Source organism: Peromyscus californicus, unplaced genomic scaffold, assembly GCF_007827085.1.
Source record: "Peromyscus californicus insignis strain IS unplaced genomic scaffold, ASM782708v3 Scaffold_24__1_contigs__length_46423439, whole genome shotgun sequence".
Lineage (NCBI taxonomy): Eukaryota > Metazoa > Chordata > Mammalia > Rodentia > Cricetidae > Peromyscus > Peromyscus californicus.
In genome coordinates this window covers 45,479,386-45,506,426 of record NW_026294535.1, presented here as the reverse complement: position 1 = coordinate 45,506,426, position 27,041 = coordinate 45,479,386, and the positions used below count along the sequence as shown (strand labels likewise).

Here is a 27,041-nt window from a genome sequence, read left to right as displayed (position 1 = left end):
TTGACTCCCACTTCAGGGAGCCATGATAGCCAAGGAATCAGGTAGGCAATCTTCACTCTCCCTCCTGTCCTCTAAATCCAATCCCCCATAGTCATCCCCAGCTCTGTAGCAGACCATTTGCTGTGGCCACTCCTCCTTCTCTGCCCCAATTCCCAGAGGTCTATGCAGATCCTGGTGTTACATACTGCTTTACTCCCTCCTGTGAACACTCTCAAAATCCCCCTTTTGCTCATTCTCCTTCCTAAGTGTCAGCTCCAAATACCTAGGAACACATTCTGCCAAGGACCTTCAGGGGTCACACCTGGTAGAATCACAAAAGCATTCCTTACCACACAACCCACAGCCACCACATTCTCTTAAGAACCAGTGAAGGCAACAGAAACCTATCCAACAAACACAACCAGATATCAAAACCTAGAATGACAATCAGCCTAACCCAGATACCTAAATGAGAACATAAAAACACAATCAATAACAGTTAGGATAACATGGCTCAAATAAAACTAGGCAACTTCACTACAGTAGACCCTGAGAAAAGCAATATGGCTGAGGAACAGGCAAGGACTTCAAAATAGGCTCTAAAAAAAGGTAGAGGTCATTAAAGAGTATATGAATAAATCCATTGATGAAATCTATGAAAACACAAACAGTAGAATAAAACAAAGAAAAAAATCAAGACATGAAAGTGGGAAAAGAACCAACACAGAAAACTCAAACTGAGGAAAAGCTGGAAGTGAAAAATTAGAAACTCAAGAAGAAACTCAGAAGCAAGCCTCACGACAGAATACAAAAGATGGAAGAGAGACTCTCAGACATGAAGACAAGATAGAAAAATTGAATGCCTTGGTCCAAAATTAAGTTAAACCTGCAAAGAAAAAATATCAAGGCACAAAACATTCAGGACATTTGGGACTCTCTGAAAAGACCAGCCTCTACAGAAATTAATTCAAATATGTCAAGACTGTAATGTAAGACATGAAAGTTTGAAATAACTACAGGAAATCTTATTGAAAACACAGATAAAGAGTTCTGAAAATAATTCTAATACTTCTGGAAAAAATTCTAAGAGTGGAGAATGAGATTACATGAAATTTCAAAGCTCCATCATAGAAAGGAAACAACTATGAAAGTGAAGATATGGCCCTCAGAATGTGAGAACATCTTTGACAGCTATAGATCTGACTAATGTCTTGAATATATAAAGAACTCTAAACTTAAGCATCAGAAATAGCAAACAATCAATAAAAAGACAAACTAATTACACTGTACATTCTCAACAGAAGAAATACAAATGATCAATAAGCATATGTTTTAAATGTTCAATATCATCATCAATAATTGGGGGAAAGCAAATTTGAGCCATGAGACCATGAAGAGTATCTGTGAAAAACAAATCTGAACTACACTGAGATCCCACCTCATCCTAGTCACAATTTTTAATCCAAAACACAGCTAATCCAGGCATAGATACAGGGGAGGAGGACAAAAAACTCTTATTCACTACTACTGGAAATGGAAGTAAACATGAAGGTTCCTGAAACAACAATTTTTGAACTACCATACAATCTGTGGACTATAGGATTCTACCAGCAAACCCCAAAGGATCTAAGCAAACCACAAAGACAACTTGGTACATCAATGCTTATAGTGGCAAAGAACAAGTTTCAAATTGTGTGAACACTCAATGGATTCGGAGCCATAGAGACTCTTAGACAGTAAAATATTGCATGACCTCAAATATTAGATATGTTACTCCATAAAAAGAAATTTATATTTCTGCTTTCTTTGAGAATACTTACAGTTGTTAAATCTACAAATGTTTAATATTTATTTTGACTGAAGAAGTTTTACAATTTGTATTGGGGACAGCACATATATCACATGCCAAGACAACCTTGTGGAGTTCAGACAACAACTTCCAGTGTTGTTCTTAGCATTCTACATTATTTGTAACAATGTCACCCGTTTTGTTGTCTGCCAGGATGTCAAGCCCATACACTTCTGTGGATTCTCCTCTCTCCACTTCTCACCTTCTACAGGAGCCCTGTGATTAGAGACTCACGCTACCATAACCAGCTTCACATGGGTTTTGGGGATTAGAATTCAGGTCTTCATATTTTCACATCAAGCACTTTACTCTTGGCACTGAGCCATCTCCTCAGCCCCATAATTTGACTTGCAAAAATAATACTCTGGAGCCAACGAGATGCTTCATTGAGTAGAGACACTTGTATAGGCCTGGAAACCTGAATTTGATCCCCTGAATCCATGTAAAGAGTGAAACAGCTCCACAAACTTGTCCTCTGACATTCACACACTGTTGTGGCATACACACCCATATATAAACACACAAATCATGTACACATAAAAAGATTGATATTTAATTAATTAATTAATAACTTTTAAAAATGAAATTTAAACATTATTTTTATAGAATAAAACTGAGTGATATTTCAAACCTATGTAATTTATCCACTGTAAAGCAAACTGATAATACAGAAAGTGAAACACAAATATTTTACAACTGGCATAATGAGAATAAATTATAAGAAAATGGACTAGGTTTTCTTTTAATTAAATTCTACGTTTTACTTGCAGTTCCTTTTAAGTGACTTTGATGCTTCATTGAGTCTCCAAAGGCCCTGTTCCCACAAATGATTCATTAGTTATTTCTGAGCCTGGGTCACTGAGGACTCGTGTTTATTTGCTGTAGATATGGCAAATTAATAATAAGTATCAAGCTTGATATTAGATATTTCTCTCTGAGAAAAGACTGCAGAACATCATCTCTTCACAAACTACCAGGTATACCTTTGAAACTATTTTTCAGAGATAGAAAAAGTAAGAAAGTTATTTTCTTATAATATTACATCATCAATGAGAAAGTTAATGCAATTGACTAAAAACAGAAAATTTAAACTCTTATGCATTCCCAGACTACTATTTTTGTAGACATGAATAGATTTAATCAGTGATTGCCAGAAATAATCATTTTCAAATCATATTTACAAAAATCATTGTGGTTAAGTAACTAAGAGAGAGGCTGTGAACAAGTGTGAATATGATGAATTCCATTCTTTCAACTACTGGTTCTTTTTTAGACTCAGATCCCATGTTCCTTTAGTGTAAGGTCTTCATGGCTGTATTAAAATTAGGAATGGGAACTCTAATATAGTACTAATTTAAATGCCATTTCAAAGTGTTTGATGTTGGATAGGGTATAGCCATTAATAAAGTTATATTATACAACAATGAAAACAGCCTGTATCTCCATGCTAAGTGCTTGCCTATCTTGTGCAAGGCCCTGGATTAACAAAAAAAAAAAAAAAAAAAAGCAACAAGGAATAGGAAATCATCTAAAGATGGGGTAATTTGATAGCTGTGGAAAAATATCTACATGCAGTTCTCTAGAAATTTGTGAACTGGAGACTCGGGGACAAGGATGGAACTGGAAACAAAGAGCACTGATGGAAAATTATTCCTGGTAAGTAAGCTGATGGTGGCCATGTCAGAGGAGCAGCAGATAGCAATTAACTTCAGGGGATCAGCCCACCAGGAAACAAAACCTTGATGGGTGAATCTCAGATAGGATAGGCCCCAAGACCACAGATTCAGAAAGGTCTTTTGCTTCTCTGTAACTTTACATGTTTGTCACTGCCATCTCTCTCTGGTATCTGACATGGTGTGAATGTGTGTGGGGAGATCACCACTGCCTGTAATGTAGTATGTTTATCTCATGGAAACATCCTGCTCTACTGGGTATTTTTACTTGTGCATTATTATGAAGATGATTTCTTCTTCAGCTGTACTGTCTAACTGATAATAATAACATTAGTTTAAGTAGACTTTTTAAGATTAAAAATATATACAAGGAAATGTCACACAGCTAGGGCCTATGAGTTTCACCTAAGGAGCCACATAGATCACAGTTCAGGTTAATGATTAAGGAAAACAATTGAGTTCCAGGAGCCAGGCTGGCTCAAATTCTTTTAATCTTAATGTTGGGAAGATGTGTTCACAGGTTTCTGGGTGCCTTACAGCTGAAACAAAGCTTTGAAAATATCTTAAAGTTAGACTAAGATGTTTTTGTTAAATAGCTTTGAGGTGAAAAGCCCAAGAAGACAATCTAAAGTTTTAGAAAGGCACATAGTTGGGGGCTCTTCAGCTTTTGGTTCATAGTTCATGTGTTTCCATTAGTTTTGGGTCAGAATCAGGCCCTCTGGATAAGTGAGACAGTTGATTAGCTTGAACTGTTTGGGAGGCATCCAGGCAGTGGGACCGGGACCCGTCCTCAGTGCATGAGCTGGCTGTTTGGAACCTGGGGCTTATGCAGGGACACTTTGCTCAGCCTGAGAGGAGGGGACTGGACCTGCCTGGACTGAATCTACCAGGTTGAACTCAATCCCCAGGGGAGTCTTTGCCCTGGAGGAGATGGGAATGGGGAGTGGGCTGGAGAGAAGACAAGGGGGGGTGTAGGAGGGGGGAGGACAAGGGAATCCATGGCTGATATGTAAAATTAAATTAAATTATAAAAAAAAAAACAAAATAACATAAAAGACTTAAGCAGTCAAAAAAAAAGAAAGAAAGGCACATAGTTGAGTGAAAAACTCTTTAAGGTCAGGGAAGACGAACAAAGCAGCCCAATTATCATTAGCCTTTCTTGCTAGGATTGGTTGATGACCAAAGGTGATGATACCCATTTCTGCCCTCAATCTTCTGATATAAAAAACTATTGATGAGTGAGTATACATCCTAAAGATTTAAAGTAGACCTGACTTGTTGCTTTTCATGTATAAAAATTAAGGTTTGTGATTCCTTTAAGAGTCCTTATAAGATTACCTTTCAAGGTTAAAAAATAAAGTGATTGGTCCTTTTTTTGTAACTGCAAAATGCAGCCTTCCAGTAAATGACCTGGCTGAGAAAAATAATTTGCTTGCTTACTCTCTGCTAAACTATAACAAGTTGTTTGAGTATGAATGAACATGGGTTCTTGGGGGTAGTTTTATTTTTCACCTGTAATACAGAAAATGTTTACTAATGTAAGTGATATGGATCACATGCTGTTTTTTACTTGTATTCATTGTAATCATTCACTTGAAAAACAGAATGTAACCATACTGTACTTTTTAAATTTCTTAAAAGATTTTGCTAGGGTATATAACCTGTAAAGAAAAAAAAAAACAAAGAGTTAAACGGAAAACATCAGGAATGGGAGAATAAGAAAGGATAAAGATAGAATTAGAAGAAAAACATCAAGAATAAAGATAGAGTTAGAAGGAAAACATCAAGAATGAGAGAAGGAAATCACCAGGAAAACAAAGAATAGAGAATACAGAAGAAGAATAAAGAAGGAAACCATCGAGAGAGTGTGTATCTTTCCCCTTACCCCTCAGATAAAAAAGTCATAGTATGCCACATAGGATGGATTCCCTTTGAGCCCTGTGCTGCTGCAGGCTGGTCCCCCCCCCAGGCAATGAAAGTAAGCCAAGTGCCTACTTCAGTGTGCAGCCTATTGTAAAGGTTTAGTAACCATAACATACTGGTTTGATTTAAAGATACAAAATGAAATAGAATATAGGTATAGATATTAAGTATTTCATTTTGGACTTGTGTTCCAGGTAAACTCAGTTACATGACTGATATGAGGAGTAATCATTTTTAGAGATTAAAAGTTGAAGTAAATAAAAAGAGTTATGTTAACAAATAATAAAACACAGCCAGCTACATAAGACATCAGTAAGAAAAACAAATGTCTCAAAATTACAAAGAAGAAAGGTGACAGATAAACACATATGAGGCCACAAAGGTAAGCTATGAAAGAATGCTATGAGTATTGTGTGGTTAAAAATACACATTCTACTCACAAAGTCCCTCAATTGAAACAAATTTCATAGTGTTTGATTAATTTTGCTATGAATTGTTCAATATAAATAATGGACAAAATGTGACTTTGGTATATTGACAACTGAACATGTTCACAGAATAAAAAGCATCATGGATCAGGATGTGAAATAGTTCAAGTGTGTCTGCAACTCACAAACACTTCATTTTTAGTGTTTCAGCATGGAATGTGTGTAAAAAATAACATTATTTCCATATTAAGACAAGGCTAAGTGACAGTGAAGCTAAGATATCTTTGGAGACAGGCTTAACAGTTTAATATGGCATGTAACAGTTTATATTTACTTAATATATTGATAGTGATACTATCAGTGCATTCCAAAATTAAACAGTAATATCAATTGTGTTGATCTTGTCAAGTATATTTTATATATAACTTCTCATACTGTACAATAAACCTGCCCTCAAGACCTTTCCTTTCTTTTATCCTGTGAGAGGGTAATGATGTAATTTTGAACTGAAATTAAGACGAAGAGATGGGGTAATAACTAAGGAGGGGGTTGTTCAAAGAAAATACTAATGTTCATAGCTATAATACTAGACTCCAGTATATTAGACAGCAAATAAAAATCCTATAACAATGAACTTGAAACTATGTATGATTTTTATAAATAACAAAACCTCAAGAAACACATGAACAGGCCAAAGAGAGCATAAGATTTGACTTCAGAATTCTTCCTCTGGAGAGGAACTCAGTCTCATGGAGTATTAGCAGCCAACTCAAACTACTTGGAAAAACATGAATCCAAAGAGCAATTAAATAAAAAAAATATAACAAATTAAGTATCAAATGCAAAGAGAAGGAAGCACACATAACATTTTGAAATGTGGTGTAGATAAGGCAATTTGATTTTCTAACTCTACCCTGAAAAGATCAAACTACCTACTTGTAGGACCTAAGCAACCAGTGTGTTTGTGATTGTAAACAGAATGTGTGAGTGCATGTGAGTTGGGTTCCATAATATTTCTCCTGTTTTTGCTACTCTCTGAATTTTAAATGCAGACTAGAGGTAACATTTCAATTATGAGAAACCACACTTTCACAACATTCATCCTCCTGGGACTAACTGACGACCCACAACTGAAAACTCTGATCTTCATCTTTCTGTTTCTCACCTACGTGCTGAGTATAACTGGGAACCTCACAATCATCTCTCTCATCTTTATGGATTCACACCTAAAAACTGCCATGTACTTTTTCCTACAAAATTTCTCCTTCTTAGAAATCTCATTTACAACCGCTTGCATCCCCAGATACTTATACAACATCTCAACAGGTGACAAGACAATCACATATAACAACTGTGCCACTCAAATATTTTTTACTGATCTTTTTGGTGTGACAGAGTTTTTTCTCCTGGCCATCATGTCCTATGACAGATATGTAGCCATCTGCAAACCCTTGCATTATGTCACCATCATGAACAGCAAGATCTGTCAAAGGCTTATCTTCTGTTGCTGGGCAACTGGCTTGTTGGTGGTTCTGCCACCACTTACCCTGGGCCTCAATCTGGAATTCTGTGACTCTAATGTTATTGACCACTTTGTCTGTGATGCATCCCCCCTCCTGAAGATCTCATGCACAGATACATGGCTCATAGAGCAGATGGTGATAGTTTGTGTGGTGCTGACATTTATCATGACCCTTGTGTGTGTAGTTCTTTCCTATGTATATATAATCAGGACCATTATCAGATTCCCTTCTGCACAGCAAAGGAAAAAGGCCTTCTCTACCTGTTCTTCCCACATGATTGTGGTTTCCATCACTTATGGCAGCTGCATCTTCATCTATGTCAAACCATCAGCAAAGGATTCAGTGGCTATCAACAAGGTTGTGGCAGTTCTCACCACTTCCATTGCTCCCATGCTGAACCCCTTCATATACACCTTGAGAAACAAACAAGTCAAACAGGCCTTCAATGACTCAGTTAAAAGAATTGCACTGTTCTTCAAGAAGTAGAAACATTTACTACTGTAGAGAGTCAACTTTTCATTAAAAAATATATATTGTATATAGTTATTGTACTTATTGTATATAGTTATTTCTCATATTAGTTATAACTTTTTCCTTTTTTCTTTTTATTAGAATAGAAGGGGGAAATGTGATATTTTATTTGTGCTGAAATGTGAATTTATTTGTATGTTAATAAATAAAGTTGCCTGGAGATCAGAGGTCATAGCCATTAAGCAGAAGTCTGGCAGTGGTAGCACATGCCCTTAATTCAATCACATGGCAGGCAGAATCTCTTGTGTGTTCAAGGACACAGCCAAGCATGGTGACACACACCTTTAATCTCAGTACCAACCATAGAGACCTGGAGGTCTGCATAGACAGGCAGTGACACGGAAGTCATGTGGTTGGGTTTAGAGCCAATGAGAAGGCAGAACAGAAAGGCAAGAAAAAGACAGGACACAGGAGGAAGATCTTTCTATCTAAGGGGAAGGACGGCAGCGACTGGTAAGCTATTCGCTCTGATCTCTTGGGCTTTGAACTCGAAAAAAAATTATATATATAATATATATATATTATATATATATATGCGCCATCCTTAAACTATAACTTTAAAATTTTTATCTTTAGCTTTTTCACTGAGAAACTTTAAATTTAAATTTAAATTTCTTAATAATTATGTATGAAACACTTCCAGGAAATAAAAATATGCCTTCACACAAAACAAAAAGAATAAGAAAACAATAATGAGGCAATCTCAATGAATAATTGTGTTTATTGTCTATTCTAAGTCCAGCTTTCAAGAGGATCTTGGCCCCAGGCACCATGTTAAGTTCTATCTATTCCTCAGTATCCTCAGGGAATTGGTTCAGGAACCCCCACGAGGGTGCTAAAATGTATACACAAATGCCTTACATTAAATGGCTCAGTATTTCCATATTCCTATGTACATCCTCTTGTATATTTTAAATCATCTCAATTACTGAAAGTGTTGAACACAGAGTAAATTCTATGTAAATAGCTACAATGTTTAGGAAATTCTGACTACAAGTTGAGCATGTTGACTTTCTATGCAATTTTTTGTTCGAATGTTTCCCACCATTTAGTTGACTCCTGCATAACCTGTGAGTATGGAGGGACTCCTGGTACTTTATTGTTTGCTCTAAACAGTAAACTAAAAAAAAAGAATGGGTTTAGAACAACTTATATTTAATATTACAGATAATATTTAAATCTTGATTAAATAATAGTGTTAATGGTTTCATCTTTACACTATGGTGATGGTGGTTATTATATAATCCTATTACTTTTATGATTTGCAATAATATATACAAATGATGTGTTATCTTTTGTTTAATACAGTATTTGATACCCTACTAAAATATATCTAGCATAAAGATATCCTAAAGTATAGCTTAAGAAAACTGTAGATGCCTAATAGGAATTTTGATCCATCAATGAAAACAAAAGAAAATGAGTTTAAAAGAAAAATTTGGGGGATAGAGAGATGGCTCAGCAGTTAAGAGCACCAGCTGCACTTCCAGAAGACCCAGGTTTGATTCTCAGCACAAACATGATGCACAGACATACACTTAGGCAAAATACCCATAAAATAATTTTAAAAATATTCATTTTTAATTATAATACAATTGCATTATTTCCCCTCTTCTCCTTTCCTCCCTGTAATCCAACCCATGATCCCTTCCTCCAATTCTTCCATGCTCATGTCTTGTTCACGCAACCAAATTGTTGAGGTATCATGGCTGCAGATTTTCTGTCATTTCTGAGACAGTCTCATAGCAGACTTCTCTTACAATCTTTCTGTCCTCTCTTTCTCAGTGTTTCCTGAGCCTTGGGTGCAGGAGTTGTATTATAAATGTATCCACTGAAGCTGGGTACCTACAATACATTGATCTTTACACTTTGACCAGTTGTGGTTTTCTGTAATGGTCTCCATATGTTGCAAAGAGAAGTTTCCTTGATAAGTGGTAAAAGCTAGACTTAACCTGTGAGTATAGGGAAAGTATGAAAAGGAAGTTAGGAATTACACTGGTCTAGTAAACTGGTGACAGTAGGTTCTCCTCTAATACCCATAACCTTACTAACCCTAGCTAGTTGGCTAGGTTTCCAGCAACAGTCATGATTTCACTCAAGCTGAGCAGGCCCTAAGTCCAATTAGAGAGTTCTTGGTTACAGCCAAGGCATAAGTTCTACTACTGCTTGCTCCTTTAGGAATATCTTGCCACGCTGGTCATTGTTATGGTTTCTAGGTGTTACATCTATGGAGGACTATTCAGTGCTGATAAATTTATTGATCATTCAAAAAACATATTTCAAATATTTCTTTTTGCCAGAGGTCAACACTAGAGGACGGGAAAAACATGGGTTTTGTTGTTGTTGTTGTTGTTGTTGTTGTTGTTGTTTTAGAAGTATAAATAAAGATGCCTTGAACTATTAGGGGATGGTCACTTGCATGAAACTCATCTGATGGTCAGACAATTCTTCTTCCACCAACACCCCTTCCCCATCTCAGGACCTGAGTCTGGGCTGCAGTGGGACAACGGTATACTACCATTGCCTGTGGTTACCCAACATAACACATAGTAAGAACACCAGTCCTGAAGACACCACACATCTTGACCGCAAGAAAAAGAGAAATCAGTCTCAAATCACTCAGGGAACTTTCTCCCTGCTACGAGCTTTCATACTGCTGAAAAGTCCCAGATAGGCTGCTGGGGAGCAAAGACATCAACAATCAAACCCAACACATGCTCTGGGTGCTGTGACACTGTCCTGCTAGACAAGAATCGTCTATTGGTACAACAGGGGCAATAGGTCTCAGTATATAGTTTAAGCTAGCCTCAAAATTGTGATCCTCCTGCCGCAGCGTCCCAAACACTAAGCATTCACCACTATTCCAAGGTAAAATTTTGATACTTTTATAATCTTTCTCCAGTGTTACAAATTTATTATTCCCTAAACATTAAGTAAAAATTCCTTCTTACTCAACTTAGAAAAACATTGGGAATTGGGGTTATTTTACATAAAAGGTTGTTAGTTTGTAGTTTTCTATGGAAAAAAACTGTTTTTCATGGTTTGTTTCTTTTTAAATATTATTAATTACATATTTAAAAGTTATTTTTGAGACCAAATCTTGATATGTAGTCCAAGCTGGTCTTATCCTTTATCATTCCTGAGTGCTGTGATTATAGCCATGCACCACTATGCCTGATCCATACCATATTCTTTTTTAATGTGTGTGAGTGTTCTACTTGCACATATGTCTGTGCACCATGTACATGCAGTGCCCACAGGGGCCAGAAAGAGATATAAGATCCTTTGTGTGTTTCAGTGGAGTTTCAGACAGTTGTGAGCTATAATGTAGGTACTAAGAATCAATTACAGGTCCTCTGAAAGAACAGCCAGTGCTCCTAACCACTCAGCCATCTCTCTAGCTTACCCATCCCCATTATATTCTTAATATACTGCAGCCCCTTACTTTTAAGCCAAATTTGAGAATTGTTTTTGCTGGGGGATAGTTGGTGTTTGTTTCCAGCATTAGATATCTCCTCAGTGAGAGCTTGCCTCTAGAGTACTATATAAAATGTCCCTAGCAATAATATTATTTTTCTCACACTATGATGTTTTCAGGTGAAACCATTACCTATTAATACAGTGGTATTACTCACAAATTTACTTTATTTTCTACCTTCCTAAAGTTATGATATAAGGCCTAGCCACTATTTTTGTCTGCTTTATTGACTGCTGTAAGACTACTACCCTGAATAGTTCCTGAAGTCCATACTAAGTTCTTAGTAAATGTTCGCTGAATAAATGAGGACTTGTGTTTTAGAGAATGGAAAGAAGTGATGGTAGATGGGTTATACAAAAGAAGGCAGAACTTCATCCATTATAAAATAGTGTACACATTTTTATCTGGAATTGTGCCAGATATCTAAGTGTTCTTTGTTCCTGTTTCATCCATCTTCACCCTCTCAACCGTTCAATGGTGGTGGTTGTGAATGAGGTTTGTTCACTCATGAATTTCAGAGATCTCTACTTGTTATTAACAGTCCCTCCAAGACCTAACAGAGATGTCATTTAGAATGAGGAAAGCAGAACCGTGTGTTCTTAACTCTACCATCTTCTATCCTTGTGAATTTTCAAATGTCTTTCCAGTACAAAGAAAAATCCTATCTTGTATCAAGACAACATATTAAGATTCTCCCCAAGTACATCATACCCACTCTAATTCCTTTTTTTCCACATTGAAGCCTCACAGATTTTTTAACATATCTGATAAAAAACAACCACACAAACATGAAATGTTTCCTCCTAAAACTAAGAACGACTTATGAATGGTATGGTAACTAGTAACCAACATGCAAAAATGGTCACCTAAAACCTTGAGACAGTGTGCAAAGAAGCAATGCTCACAAGTGTCTAAACTGACAATGGGCATTACAAATGTAATAATAAAATATAAATTCTGTCACACAGAATGATACCCAACAGGTTTTTCAGGTTTCCTCACTTGATTGTTGAGTTTATCTCTGTTTTGTTTTGTATTTTTTTCCTTTGATTATAGAATTTCCATAATGTCCATGAGTCACTTTGTAAAGATAAAGTGATCTTATGCCAGTTTCATTATCATGGACAATACAGGAAAACTTTAAGTAGTATTGTTTGACTCCTGCTATCCAGCACCAACAGTGTGTCTAATGTAGTTAGATGTTCTCATCCCCTGGGCTTTTCCCTGTTGTTGCCTGTGAGGAGCTGATTGCCAAAAAATTATTATCTTGATTCCTAAGTGACTTTTAAACATGATGCTCCAAGGATTCCACTGTCTTCTATTATGGGTGGAATATATAAAATAATAGAAACAGTCTATAGTGCTAAATATATCCAGAAACTCAACTATCCTTAATTAATCAACTGCCTGTCACCAAACCAGCAATTTATGCTGTGCATTAGTGTATTGTATCTAACAAGGAAGCAAGAACAAGCTTAAATGTCAGATGCTCTGTCATGGAAAAAGTCTGTGCCAGGGCTCAGGTACTTCAGGGCCTTTTCAGGATGAGTGTGTTTCCCTGAGAACACTTAGCGTTTACATCTCTGACACAGTGTCACTGTTCAACCTGGACCTCGCTGTCAGCACAGACAAATAAACTGACAACAGATGTCATGCAATGAACTCCAGCTGAAGGGTAAGTAGGATTATGTTTTTACTCATGTTTATATCTGTTCTTGTACGTTTTGTATACACACTTGCAGGAAAAGATGAGTGGAGAAATATAGTGATATATTTTTTCCCTTTAATAAAGTTATAGACTTAGACAATCAGTGTTGAATACTTGCCTTAGCATTTCATGGAACCAACATACAATCATTTATGAAATTTTTGCTGGAATGATGACCCTAGAAATTATGACCATGCCTGATTTAGAAAGATGCAAAAATAAAATCCCTCAGAAACAGACATATATCCATATTTTTTTAATTTTTAAAATTAAAAAATTGACCCAAAATCTCAGTGAAATGACAGTTTACTGAGATTTTATTATTCATTCGTTGTCTACAAAATATATTCAAAACATCATTTAATCAAGATGAATATTATGGGATCATTAAATTTAAATATTTGTTCAGATCTGAATTCAGGAAAAGTCATATATTTATGATTAAAACTTAAAGGTAGTCTCGAGACCTAAGCAAAGCTGAATTCAATACCCAAGGGACTGGGTGGTGAGTTGAGACTGTGAAAGAGGAAGATGTGGCCTGATGTAGGGACAGTAATCCCCATCACTTGGGATGTAGTGACAAGAGGATAGCAAGCTTGAGGCTAGACAGTGAATGCCTATATAACATACGAAAGAATTATATACATATATTTTATAAATATTTTATATATATATGGGAGGAAGCCCAGTTTGAGGTTCTCACGATGTGAGCTGCAGTCACCTTCTGATGACAATGGACTTATCAAGTAGATATAAGCTCTCTATCACATTTCATTTTCCATTTTATTTTTTATATTTATATTTTTATTGTTTTATTTATTTTGCTGGGGTGATTGCTCAGTATTGGTGAGGCCAGTAGTAGCTGAAGGCAGTGCTCACTCATACAAAAAAAATAAAAGAAAGTAGAAAGACATTCATAGGTCTACAAGTACATGAATCAAGACTTTCTGAAGTTAATAGATTCAGCAACGCAGTTAGATGGGGGAATAATCTCTAATGTTCTATAGACTGCAATGCATTGATATTCTGTGAAAACTCATACAAACTTTGGAAGGTTCCTAAGAGAAATAAATGGTCCTTGAAATGATAGATTTGCCACATATTACATGTGGGCAAAAAATGTTCCATCAAAGCCCATAAATATGTTAGTTACTATGATTCAGGTGAATATGCTACTATTTTTTAAAATAACTCTCTGATGGAAATGTTCCAAAACCATAAGAAAACAACATAGAGGAATCAAATTACTAAACAGTCTAAGGATTGAAACAGGAAAATCAGTTATATTTGGCATTTTAATCTCTCTCAGCCCTATTGTTAAACATGAAATAAACAAATAATTGCACAGAAGTGGGCATGTAGGTTTTGTCCATAACCATTCTATTACACCAGTTGTACCAACATGACTTCTAACTGTACCTCCCTTTATTTCTCAACCATTTTGGTTTAGACAACAAATCAGACTAACTCTTCCTTTGTCTTGATGACCAGTACAAAACTCTGTGTTTGTGAAAATGAAGCCTTCAGTCAAGTATATTCCAATAATGAGAGGACAGTAACTAAGACATACTAAGACTCTGAAGACTGGCTTGCCACTGATCTAGGAAAGAGTGGGCACATACTTTACCTGTTGGTGCCTCAGATTTCCCATTTTCAAGCAAATATAGGGCCAATAAGATGTCTGTATATGTTTCTTTTACTTTTTCTTTGTCTCTGTTTTTGTTTGCTTTTTTTCTTGTTTGTTTGTTTTATCCCATTCTGGATTGTTTTTATTTTATCTTATTGTGTTGTTATTATTATTACTGGTTTTATTATTATAATCATTATTAATTGTTTTAGATGTTTGTTTGTATTCTAATGAGAGAGAGAAAGAAAGGGTGTGGATTTGAGTGGGTGAGGAAGTTAGAAGGATCTGGGAGGAGTTGGGAATGCGAAACTGTAATCAGAATATACTGCATGAAAAAAAATCCATGCTCAATTAAAAAACTAAACAATAGAATCAGTGGGTTAAAGGTTCTTGTCTCCAAGCCTAAAATCCTGACTTTAATACTTTCGGCTCACATGGTAGAAGTAGAGACTCAAGTACCACAAGTTGTCCTCTGACCTCCATGTACATATATTATAGCATGTGCATGCACACACACACACACACACACACACACACACACACACACACACACTCTCTCTCTCTCTCTCTCTCTCTCTCTCTCTCTCTCTCACACACACACACACACACATACACACACACACACACACACACACACAAATAAATGCATACATACATAAATTTAAAAATAAAAAATAACCTGGAGATAATAGACATCCATAGTTTGCAGTTTATTGCAAGGCGCTATATATATATATATGGTACAACTAGATTTTATATATATATATATATATATATATATATATATAGTACAGCTAGATTACAGAATACAGCTTGGTGTATATCAAAACATTTATATTTGTTTAATTGACTAGAATGAGTTAAATCACAGGAAGACATGCAAGGGCACATTTTAAGTGAATAAGATTAGAAGCTGGATAGTAACATTTTGAGAACTAAATGACTGATACAGAATGTAGATCTGAAGTAAAGGAGAAGGGAGGAATGCAGTATTGTGGTACGGATATTTTGCATCTTTGTTTTAATTTTCTCCATAATATATTTTATAAATATACACTCGCTTCTATGCCTAACTAAAACCACAAATATATATAATAGTAGCATTGTATTATTATAATAATACAATAATCATACATGTAGGTATATATCTTGTCACTTTAAAATTCTTCACATAAATAAAAATAGCACATAGACATTAGGTAAATTGAATGAATATTTATGAAAATGCTCATCATTGTTGATTTTTTGTCATTGAATTCTACAGGTCAAGTCTCCCTGATATTAGCATTTAGGTTTGAAAAATTCCTGGTGTGGATAATGAGAAACCACACATCAATTACAACATTCATCCTCCTGGGACTCACAGACGACCCTCAGTTGCAGGTCTTGCTTTTTATTTTTCTATTTATCACCTACCTACTGAGTGTAACTGGTAACTTAACCATCATTACCCTCACCACAGTGGATCCCCACCTTAAAACTCCCATGTATTTCTTCCTCCAAAATTTCTCTTTCCTAGAAATCTCATTTACAAGTGCCTCTGTTCCAAGATTCTTATACAGTATCTCAACCGGAGATAGAACAATTACATACAATGCATGTGCAACTCAATTATTTTTTACAGATCTCTTTGGGGTAGCTGAATTTTTTCTTCTGGCTACCATGTCATATGATCGCTATGTGGCCATCTGTAAACCTTTGCATTATATGACCATCATGAACAACAAGTTGTGCAGAACAATGGTTATTTCTTGTTGGATGGCAGCATTCCTGATTATCCTCCCACCACTTAGTTTAGGTCTTCATCTGGAATTCTGTGACTCTAATATTATTGATCATTTTGGATGTGATGCAAATCCTATTCTGAAAATATCATGCTCAGACACATGGCTAATTGAGCAGATGGTAATATTCTCCACAGTATTGACCTTCATCATTACTCTTATATGTGTAGTCTTTTCCTATGTGTACATCATAAGGACAATTCTAAAATTCCCTTCTGCTCAACAAAAGAGAAAAGCCTTTTCAACCTGTTCTTCACACATGATTGTGGTTTCCATCACCTATGGCAGCTGCATCTTCATCTATATCAAACCATCTGCAAAAGATGAGGTAACCATCAATAAAGGTGTGTCAGTGCTCATTTCTTCCATATCGCCCATGCTGAATCCTTTCATATATACTCTGAGAAATAAGCAAGTCAAACAAGCGTCTCATGACTTACTCAAGAAAATTGCATTTCTTTTAAAGAAGTGAAGTATGCCCAAGCTGACAAATCAAAGTGTCCTCTCTCATTATTTTTCATTATAAATAACAAGCTTTGTAGCTTCATAGACTGCATGCAATCATATGACCTATTCTGGTTTTGGTTTTTTGTTTGGTTGGTTGTTTGTTTGTTTTTGATGTGGTGTTTCTGTTGGTGGTAGAATACCTAAAGAAATCATAAAACTGATAAAGGGCCATGGGGGCCATGGGCTTTTAAGAAAGAAGAGATACAATTCACATGGTATGAAGGGAAAATTAGGGAAAAAAATAAAGTGTGGTGGGAGATGGAACAACAAGACAGAAGAGGGAAATTGGGAAGCCATAATTAACACTAAAAGTCTTCTGGAAAGAAAAAATGGCAACCTATTATTTAGAAGCTTCTTAAAATACGTATGTACACATATATAAAAAGAACTTAAATGGAATCACCCTATAATGGGGCAACAATGCTCCTCCTATACAACACAGGCTAACAAATAAACAGCCCAATGGCAGGTATGGAATACCTCTTTTGTCTTTGTTGGTTGCTGAGATCTCATAGACCTCTAAACATTACAAACTACTGTCACTTCTTTTGGCTGCCCTCTATAAGTAACATCCTATTGCTGAACATACCACATACCTGAGTCACAGAACATGGAGAACTCAAACTGGTGCTCACCTGGAATCTTCATGCATTTTGGCTAGCTGTCATAGTTCTGGAAGGTGCTTTGTATGATATTTGATAAGCAACGTAAACATCCTTCTTATCCTGCTGTGAACCTTGAAAACTACAGCAACTTGAAAAGATATAACCACTAGTATAGTAGTGGCATGAATGTTATGTGAATAACCAACCATTTTCTAGCTGGATTTAAGACCATTCCACAAAATGGAACTTATGCCCAGTACTGTTAATGACTATGGGTAGGTCATAGGCCCCAAGACAGAACCAATTACTATTCTGCTAAATAGACCTAGTATTAAACCAAGTACTAAAGATATAGTATTAAACTGATTTCTAAAGATTTATAGTTATACCCATAGATAAGTTTGTCACACAGTCCTCATCTGAGAATTTTCCTTTGTGGTAAATGATGAATAACAGACACCCACAATTGGCCAACATGCCAGACTACAAAGTACTCAGTCCTAAATGGAACATCTATATCATGCTTCCTCATCCCAAAGTTCAAGGATCATCATCGAAGAGCATATAGAAATATTTCGAGTCAGTGGATGGTTATAACAAAACAGTGTTTCTTGACTTATCAGGGCAGTTGTGCAGATTAACTGACAATGTCTGTGGCTGCATGCACTAGACCTGCACAAGATCAAGCCAGACAGAAATCACAGCATGGAAAGGGGAGGAGGTCAGGAAGCCTCTGCCTGAGTTGGGAAGCTATTGGCAACTGGTGGTATTAGGAAAGAGTCAGGATTTTTCAGGGATGTGATCCCTGAAAGGCTACTCATGTTCCAATTGATGCCCCTACATTCATGCACATTCTGTTAGCACTAAGTCATATAAATGAATTTAAAGTCAGAAATCACATCATCATCTCAATATATTCAGAAAAGGCTATTGACAAAAATCAGCACAAATTCATGACAAAAACTTTTGGAGACTGGGGTAGAGGGAACATATCTCAACATGGTAAACGCTATAAATGATAAACCTTTAACTAACATGCTACATGTAGAAAATCTCTAAACACAGTAACATCAGTAACAAGAAAACTGTGTCCATTCTTGCCATTCCTTTCCAATACTTGAAGTCTTAGCTAGAGCAATATTTGTAAAGCCCAGTGTAGCTGGAGTTTTCCTGGTCCTGCCTGGCCCATGGTCAAGACAAATCTCTCTCACCTGCCAGTCCCACAGCTGCTTAGACCCAACCGAGTAAACATACAGATACTTATATTTCCTATAAACTGTATGGCCATGGCAGGCTTCTTGTTATCTAGTTCTTATGTCTTAAATTAACCCATATCTATTAGTCTATAAGTTGCCACGTGGTTCATGGCTTACCGGTACCTTTCATCTCGTTTGTCATGGTGGCAGCTGGCAGGGTCTCTCTGACTCAGCCTTCCACTTCCCAGAATTCTCCTTTTTCATTGTCCTGCCTATACTTCCTGCCTGGCTAATGGCCAATCAGTGTTTTATTTATTAACCAATCAGAGCAACACATTTAACATACAGAATATCCCACAGCACTTCTCCTTTTCTTTTTTTCAAAAAGGAAGGTTTTAACTTTCACATAGTAAAATTACATATAACAAAACAATTATCAAGCAAGAATTACAGTTACAATATTAAAGAAGATATCCTATCTATCCTATATTCATGAGTCTAAGGTTTTATATCTAACTTATCTTTTATCATAACAAAGGAAATTATAACTATCTAATCTTTAACTACATAAAAGACCCCAGAAGGATATACTATTACCTGAGAAACAGGAGAAGGATGAAAGCAACTTTTGGGAGTCTTGCAGGGTAGACAGAGACAGCTGGCAGCCTGGACAGCAATGTTCCTCTGTAAAGTTGGGGCATCTGTCTTTAGTCCACAGGCCTAGAGTCTCTCAGTCACTTCTCTCTGTGTCCTGTAGAATGTCTGGCAGTTTCCTCTGTGAAGCAGGAACCTGAAGGATCATTTTGCCAAGCAAAGTTCAGTGGTCACCTTCCTATGTGTCCTGCATGTCCAGACAATCAAGTAATCCAGGCAAGAACATTTTCTTGCCCAAATGGCTATTTTTGCCAAGAAGAAGATAAACTCCATATGGAGTGTCTTCAGTGCCCATCCTCCTCTCTGAAGTATATCTGTGCTGCCAGGAGCCGATATGTCTCATTGTCCAGAAAGACTAAGTTTTTAAAAATATTTTAAATGCTATATTCTGTAGGTCTTTGAAGTGTTTGAAGATTACCTGTCTATCTGAAATATATCTATGTATATCTAGAAAACTTAACTAACAAGCTACAAGTTTGACTATCATAAAGACAAATTATTAATCTGTATTTCTTAATTATCCATTACAATCTAAATGAGTTACATAAACATAACACCTCAAATGAGACTACAAATATATATACAGTATAACAAAATTAAGTTTAAACTTGTATCAATAGACTAAAATTCATAGCAATATAAAACATTTTAAACAAGTTGCTCTTTAAAAGTAGATTCAATAATCTACCTTTTCATCCTATCATAACTATATCAGCCCAGTCCCAGTGGATACATCTACAAAATACTCCCACACCTAAGGACCAGGAAACATTGTGGAAAAGGGGGTGGAAAAAGTGCAAAATCCAAAGGGTCAGGGAGTTTTCTGTGAGATGGTGTACAGTAGCATCAGAAGCTATACCCATGAAGTCACAACAATAGCACTGCCTAAACATGAGCTGAACAAGGATGATGCTAATGAACATGTCACACTGCACAGGGAAGAGTCCACAAGGTCTCAATCCTACACATAGAACTACAGACAGCTCAGCAAAGCTGGGAGAGGTGGCCCTCCCCAGGAAGGAACACATCATTGGTTGCCAAAACGTCAGCCCTCAATACACACATACAAGTAACATTATACGGACTCAACAGGTTATGTGTGGGGATATATATGTTTACATATATATTTATATATTAAATACATATATATTCATTAACAATTGATGAAAAAGAATTTGAAAGACGGTGGAGAATGGTATATGGGAGGGTGTGAAGGAAGGAAAGGGAAAGGAGAAATGTATTTAAAATATAATTGCAAAAATTAAAAATAAGAATGAATAGAATTAAGTTTTTGAAGGATGAAGCCGTATTTTTATGTCATTTAGAATGAAGAAGGGCACAGTATTTTATTTTATTTTAAAATTTTTTGTGATGACTTATTTCTAAAAACTCTATAAAAATGATGACCTCCCTAATAGAAAAAAAATAGCTGTTTAATTTGAGATTTCTCTACATTGCTGAGTCCCATTGCTGTGAATGTTGTTTGATATCAAAATATCTATTATGCCGCACCTAGGTATATCAACATTGGAGAAACATTAGGTCAATAGGGAAGGGTTTAGAAATGGCCAGATGCCATGCTATCCACATATTTAATCCAATTTGTTTAAAAAAAAGATTCTAGCAAATATTACTAAGAAATACATATTTTCTACTCTTGTTATTTCTTTCTACATGGCTATACATTCTATTAAAGTATAATTTTCAAATATTTTTAATGTTTAAAATATTCTATTCATACAAATAGAATATATGGTTGACACAAATAGAATATTTTGACCAAATAATTTATCAATGACACCAGGTGGCAAAGCAGTTTCAAAGGGGAATTTAGGGAACACACACTATCTGATTGTATGTCTGTCCACATAATTTTCTAACAGGTGTTAAACTGGTTAATGACCTACACAGTTTTGGTGATTATCTTTTCAATTATAAAATATGTGTAAGTTCATCCATTCTATACCCTAAGCAAAAAAAAAAGCATCATTAAGCATGCACACATTTTTCTGCAAATTTCAATATCTTTCAGATGATCCTGTAAAACAGTGGCTTTATAAAGACATAAAGTTGAATTCCTTCTTTATTTCTAAGATTTCAAAAACTTTTCATCAATTGATTTGAGCAGTTATCACGGATATCTCCTTTTAATCAAATCTGTTCTTTGACAATTTCATATGTATATATAACGCATTCTGATTACTCTCATCCTCACCCTCTCGTATCTCATTCTGCCCACCCCAGTCAACTCCCTGGCCTCTCCCAATGCTTTTCCATTGTTCATGTCTTGGTTTTGTGCAGGGATAGCACTGAGAGGAAAGAGGGAGAGGAAAGAGCCAATGCGGAGGGTAGTTTAGTATAGAATATGATACAATTATGTATTTTTAACATGGAAAAGTAATTACACTTAGATACTAACTTCCTTTGAATATATTTATATTTTTTCAATCAAAACATAGATATCAAGCAACTTTTTATCTTTTATTACCTATGAGTTTAGTTAAACACAGAATTTTCTGAAAATTCTGAATTGTCCTTTTGTCAGACAGTCATTGATTTGTACTTAGAATGTGTCTAATAAAACTGTTGCATATTTTTGTCTCTAAGGACACAAGTCCCACTGTTGCCGCTGTTTGATATTCTGCCAATTAGTGAATATTACATTCATAACCCATGTTTGTGTTTGGCCACAAAAGACTCTCTTCTTTATCCTCTACTTATCCATAAAAGACTAGCATAATAAAATAATCACCTTTCTTTACAATTTGAAATTCTTTTTGTCCAGAGAAATTGGAAATCATCTACCAAAATACTCTGAAAATCATTTATATGTCTTAATTTCAGTTTTGAGACATAATAAATTGGTTACTGAGTTTAGAGTAGAATACAATCTTTAATGTGAATCTGTTAACCAAGAAGAGCATTAACCAAAAAATTCTGTAAAAGAATTCTCTATGTCTGTGTACATCTTAATAAGGTTTGTGCACAAATTTAATCACGCTTACACTTTCAGCTTTACTTTTAGGGAAACCAAGAATATAGATCAACTAAAGTCATGATTGCTTTCCAGAAGAGTAAGCATGCTTTTCTCTTTCATTTGTTCTGAAGTTTGATTACTTCAGTTTCTTTCTTTGTCCATCATTCTATTTTCCTAGCCTCTTTAGTAGTCACATTTATCCATTTAAAAAACAGAGGTAGCCCATGGGAGGCCTTACCGTCTTGTAGGAGGGAATGGGGAGTGGCTTGTGGGGTGAAGGCTTAGGGGCGGGAGGGAAGAGGGAGATGTGTGATTGGTATGTAAAATGAATTTAAAAATCTCTTAATTAAAAAAATCAAGCAAACAAAAAACAATGCAATACAAAGTAAAAAAAATCAGAGGTAGCAAAAAATCAATATCAGTGTTGCTAGACAGGAAATATATATTTATGATATCATTTCTGCTCTATAAAAATAAAATATATTAATTAATAGGATTCATTGGAAATAATTTATACATGCATCCTTAGGAAGAATATGATCATAACTTGTTCACTCTTTCTATCCTAATTATTTAATCTGTACCAATCATATATTTCCAAGAAATATACTCAATAAATTCATGAGTACTCTCAGAGACAAGATCATTTTAAAAGCAAACAGAATGGACCCACAATGCCACTTTCACCAATATGATATGAAAATGAAATGAAAACTGTAACACCCTTCATGAAATCTCCAAAATATTTGCAATGTTGTCACTTGTGACTACTGAGTTCAAAACAAATGAACTTGAAATCCTCAGCATTAAAAGTGTACCTAGACTGAATTGATTGATCAGACATTCACTTCATATTGAGGTTCAAAGGGAAAAAGACATTACTGATCAGACATTAAAGAAGGTTTTCAAATCTGCAATTCTACTATAAGTTAAGATACAACATGAAAAGCTAAGGGCAGAATTTATGCATTTGAGCTCAATTGGCAAATGATCCTTTCTGGAAGTATACTATCCCAATCCTAATGAAGCCTATCTGATTTTAATTAATTATTTCTTTCCCATGCTTGAATTATTTCCCTTGTTCTGTAGAGATGCTTACAAACCAAAATCATTTGTCTGATTATGATTATCTAATGCCTTCACTTGTCACTCTCTTAGTAGACACAGCATGACTCAATCCAAAGGCATCAAAAATTCTCATCTTTTATCAACAATACAAGAACAAAAATATAGTATTCACAATGGCCATTGATTATTTAAAAAAACAAATTAGCAAAACTGTTAGAGCAGGTTAAGGAACAAAGGAACAAAAGCAGAAGGAAGACATAAAGGAACAAAAGAGCCTGAGATACTGGCCCTAACTTAGTATCCACCAAGAATTCTTGGGGAATTATCCAACCAATGATCACAGTAACTCCATAGATTAGATACTGTTGAGGGAACTGAGGCCAAGAAATCAATAGGAATAGAAAGCTCATAGATAGTTTCTAAAGTTTATAAAAGCGCAGGAAATATACTCCCTCATTGGACATCAGTTGGTAGGAAGGAATTATAGAGAGTCAGACCAATTACTACAATATTAAAGATAGTCTCAATACATCAATGAATTTTTGCTATAAGGTTCATATAAAAAGAAAATTCTTAGAAGTCATTCTATGATTTGATTTGTGTAGGTCAAGCAAATATTATGTTCATTTCAGCATTACTTCCACAAACTTTTTTATAACACTTTCTAGATCCATGGAAATACATATTCAAAGGATTGTATTGACATCAAAGATGATATACTGAAGATATTTCCATATTCCCATGTTCATTTTGTCTTCATTAAAAATATCCAATATATAAAACTAAGTGCCCATCAATAGATGAATAAATAAAGAAAATGAGGTATAGATGCCAAATAAAGTACTGTACAACTTAAATAAGAAGGAAATTCTGGCATTTGTAATAACACATATGGAACAAAATGACATTATTCTAACTGAATAAGCCAAGCCCACAATATGGTAATTTAATTTTCAATCTTATTATGATGGAGAAAATCATATATAACAAGATATGGGACTTTGGGACCACAATGTAATTTTATTTTTACCTTTTTTAAACCTTTAAATCATTTTCTAATATATCTGTACTACTTTGCATTCCTGATAGCTAAATGGAGGGTTGCCTTCTCTCCACATACTTGCAGCATGTGTTGTCATTCACTTTTGATATATCGATAAAAGGCTTAAATGTAAGACCTAAAACAACAAAATAACTAGAAGAAAACATAACAAAAGCAGACACATGAGATGTCACCAAGCTAAAAATTTTCTGCACACCAAAGGAAAATACTTAGAGAGTGAGAAGACAATCCACAGATAGGGAGAGAATATTTGCCAACTAAACATCACACAATGGAGCTAATATTTAAAATATTTAAGGAACTCAATAGCAAAAATACAATTTTGAAATGGGCAAAATATATGAACATATACATGTAAAAAGATATAGGGGTGGCCAATGCAGTCATATATTACAGTTCAACATCTCTAATCATTAAAAAAAAATACAAATTAAAACCACATTATCTAAAGTTAAGGCCTCATGAGCTTTTCCCCCTTTCATGTTAGCATATTTATTGGTGTGGTTATTGTTTGCATCTTGTTTAGATACCCAAGTTGATAAGATTTCATGGATGTAGATTCTCCGACATTTCTAGACGAAATGATCTCACAGCAAACAGCCTGTACTTCTGGCTCTTACAATCTTTCTGCTCCCTCTTCCACAATAATGTCTGAGCTTTAAGTATAGTAGTTGTGTTATAGATGTAACCATTACAGCTAGGTTTCACAGTTCTGCATGTTGATTGGTTGTGGTTTCCTGTAACAGTTTTTGTCTGTTTTTGCAAAGGGAAATTTCCTTGATGAGGAGTAGGAACTACACTCATCTGTGGGTATAAGGATAAATATTTAGATTGTAGTTAGTGATTTGCTGGTTTAGTAAATTGAAAGTTATATCTTCTCTAAGATCCATGACTTCTCTAGCTCTAGACAACTAGTTAGGTTTTCAGGATCAGGCGTGATTTCCCTTTTGCCGAGCAGAATGTAAGTGCAATTGGAGAGCTGTTGGTTGACACCAAGGTATGCATTCCACTACTGCACCCTTGGACTTATCATGTCAGATGGTCACTGTTGTGATTCATAGTCTTCCCCAGGGAACAAACCCCCCAGTTGATTATCCAATACCAAGTGATAAGCCCCAAAATCATATACATACAAACAACATTATACAGAGTGAGCAGGTTGTACTTAGTATTTAGAAATATACACACATATATGTAACAACATTTGAAGAAGCCATTAATTTGGGAGAGAGCAGGAGGATTCATAAGAGGACCTGGAGGAAGGAAGGGAAACATGGAAACAGAATTATTATCATTTCAAAATTTAAAATATAATTAAAATAAATTTTAAAAATACAATTTTCCTTCATAGAGACTCTTATAAAAAAAGATGAATAAAAAGTACACAAAGCATTTTATTTGAATTTTTGCTTGTACATAATGCAAAATAAATGAATTAAGAAAATTGTTCAAGGGCATTCAGATACAAAAAGTAAATCATGAATTCAGACCCTCTAATTTGATTTAGAGGTTCTTAAATAAGTTCAATGGTAAAGATGGAAAACTGTACCATATATTTTCCCCACAGATATGAAACTGAGCATCATTTTGTTACTTCAAGTCACTTCATTAAAAAAAAAATCCTCCTCTGCTAACTCCCCATGGGAGGCCTTGCCTTGGAGAAGGTGGGAATGGGGAGGGTGGGAAGGCTAGGGTTGGGAGGAGGGAGTAGAGAGGGATCTGTGGTTATATGTAAAATGAACAGAAAATATCTTAATATTTAAAAAAGAAAAAGAAAAAGAAACTCTCCTAAGTAAGAATCAGAAGCAATTCCTTGAAAAGTGATTTACTCTACCCCATCATAAAGATTAGATAAGGTAAATGAGCCATGAGAGAAAATGGGAATGTAGTAAGAAATTAAGGAAAATGTGAGATTATGGAATTAAGCTATAAAGCCTTTCATGAGGTAAACAGGTCAGAGCCTTATATGCAGCAGAAAAAGTGAATTAAATAAAGACTGAGTTGTGGTTAATTAGTGAAGCGAACAGTGATAACTATGGCCAAAATAATTTAAAATGTACTAATATCAAATGGGTTCATGTACAAGTAGAAAGTAGAAAAGCAGAGACAATTTTGAACAAATAGAATGCTAAAGGAAAAGGAACATGGAATTAAATTTATGCTCTACTCTCTTGATGTGGTATTACTAGGTGACACTGTCATTTATAATAAAGGATTAAGACATCTCAAAATAAAACAAGGTTAATTCAAAACAGAATAAGAGGGATGTGGTTCTTCAATGATGTCAGCAATTAATTTAAATTCATTTAAATTAATTTAAAGGAAATTTTTACGGAATGATGCTGATAAGATTATGTGTTAAACTGGTATAGATTACAGCTAGACTGTAGACACTTAAGAATATCAGTATGAAATACATGATTCAAATATGAGCTGTCATGTGACACAAAGAGAAGATAGAGATCAGC

The 27,041-nt window shown here is 35.2% G+C and overlaps 2 protein-coding genes across 2 annotated transcripts; both read left to right on the top strand.

Moving 5' to 3' along the window:
* The first annotated feature begins 6,925 nt into the window (after nt 1–6,925).
* Nucleotides 6,926–7,861, top strand: LOC128120053 (olfactory receptor 6C2-like). Its single transcript, XM_052753806.1, has one exon. It carries the CDS (start codon nt 6,926–6,928, stop codon nt 7,859–7,861), a length of 936 nt encoding a protein of 311 aa, XP_052609766.1.
* An 8,175-nt stretch (nt 7,862–16,036) lies between these two features.
* LOC128120052 (olfactory receptor 6C68-like) lies at nt 16,037–16,975 on the top strand. The gene has a single exon (XM_052753805.1). It carries the CDS (start codon nt 16,037–16,039, stop codon nt 16,973–16,975), a length of 939 nt encoding a protein of 312 aa, XP_052609765.1.
* Nucleotides 16,976–27,041: the final 10,066 nt, after the last annotated feature.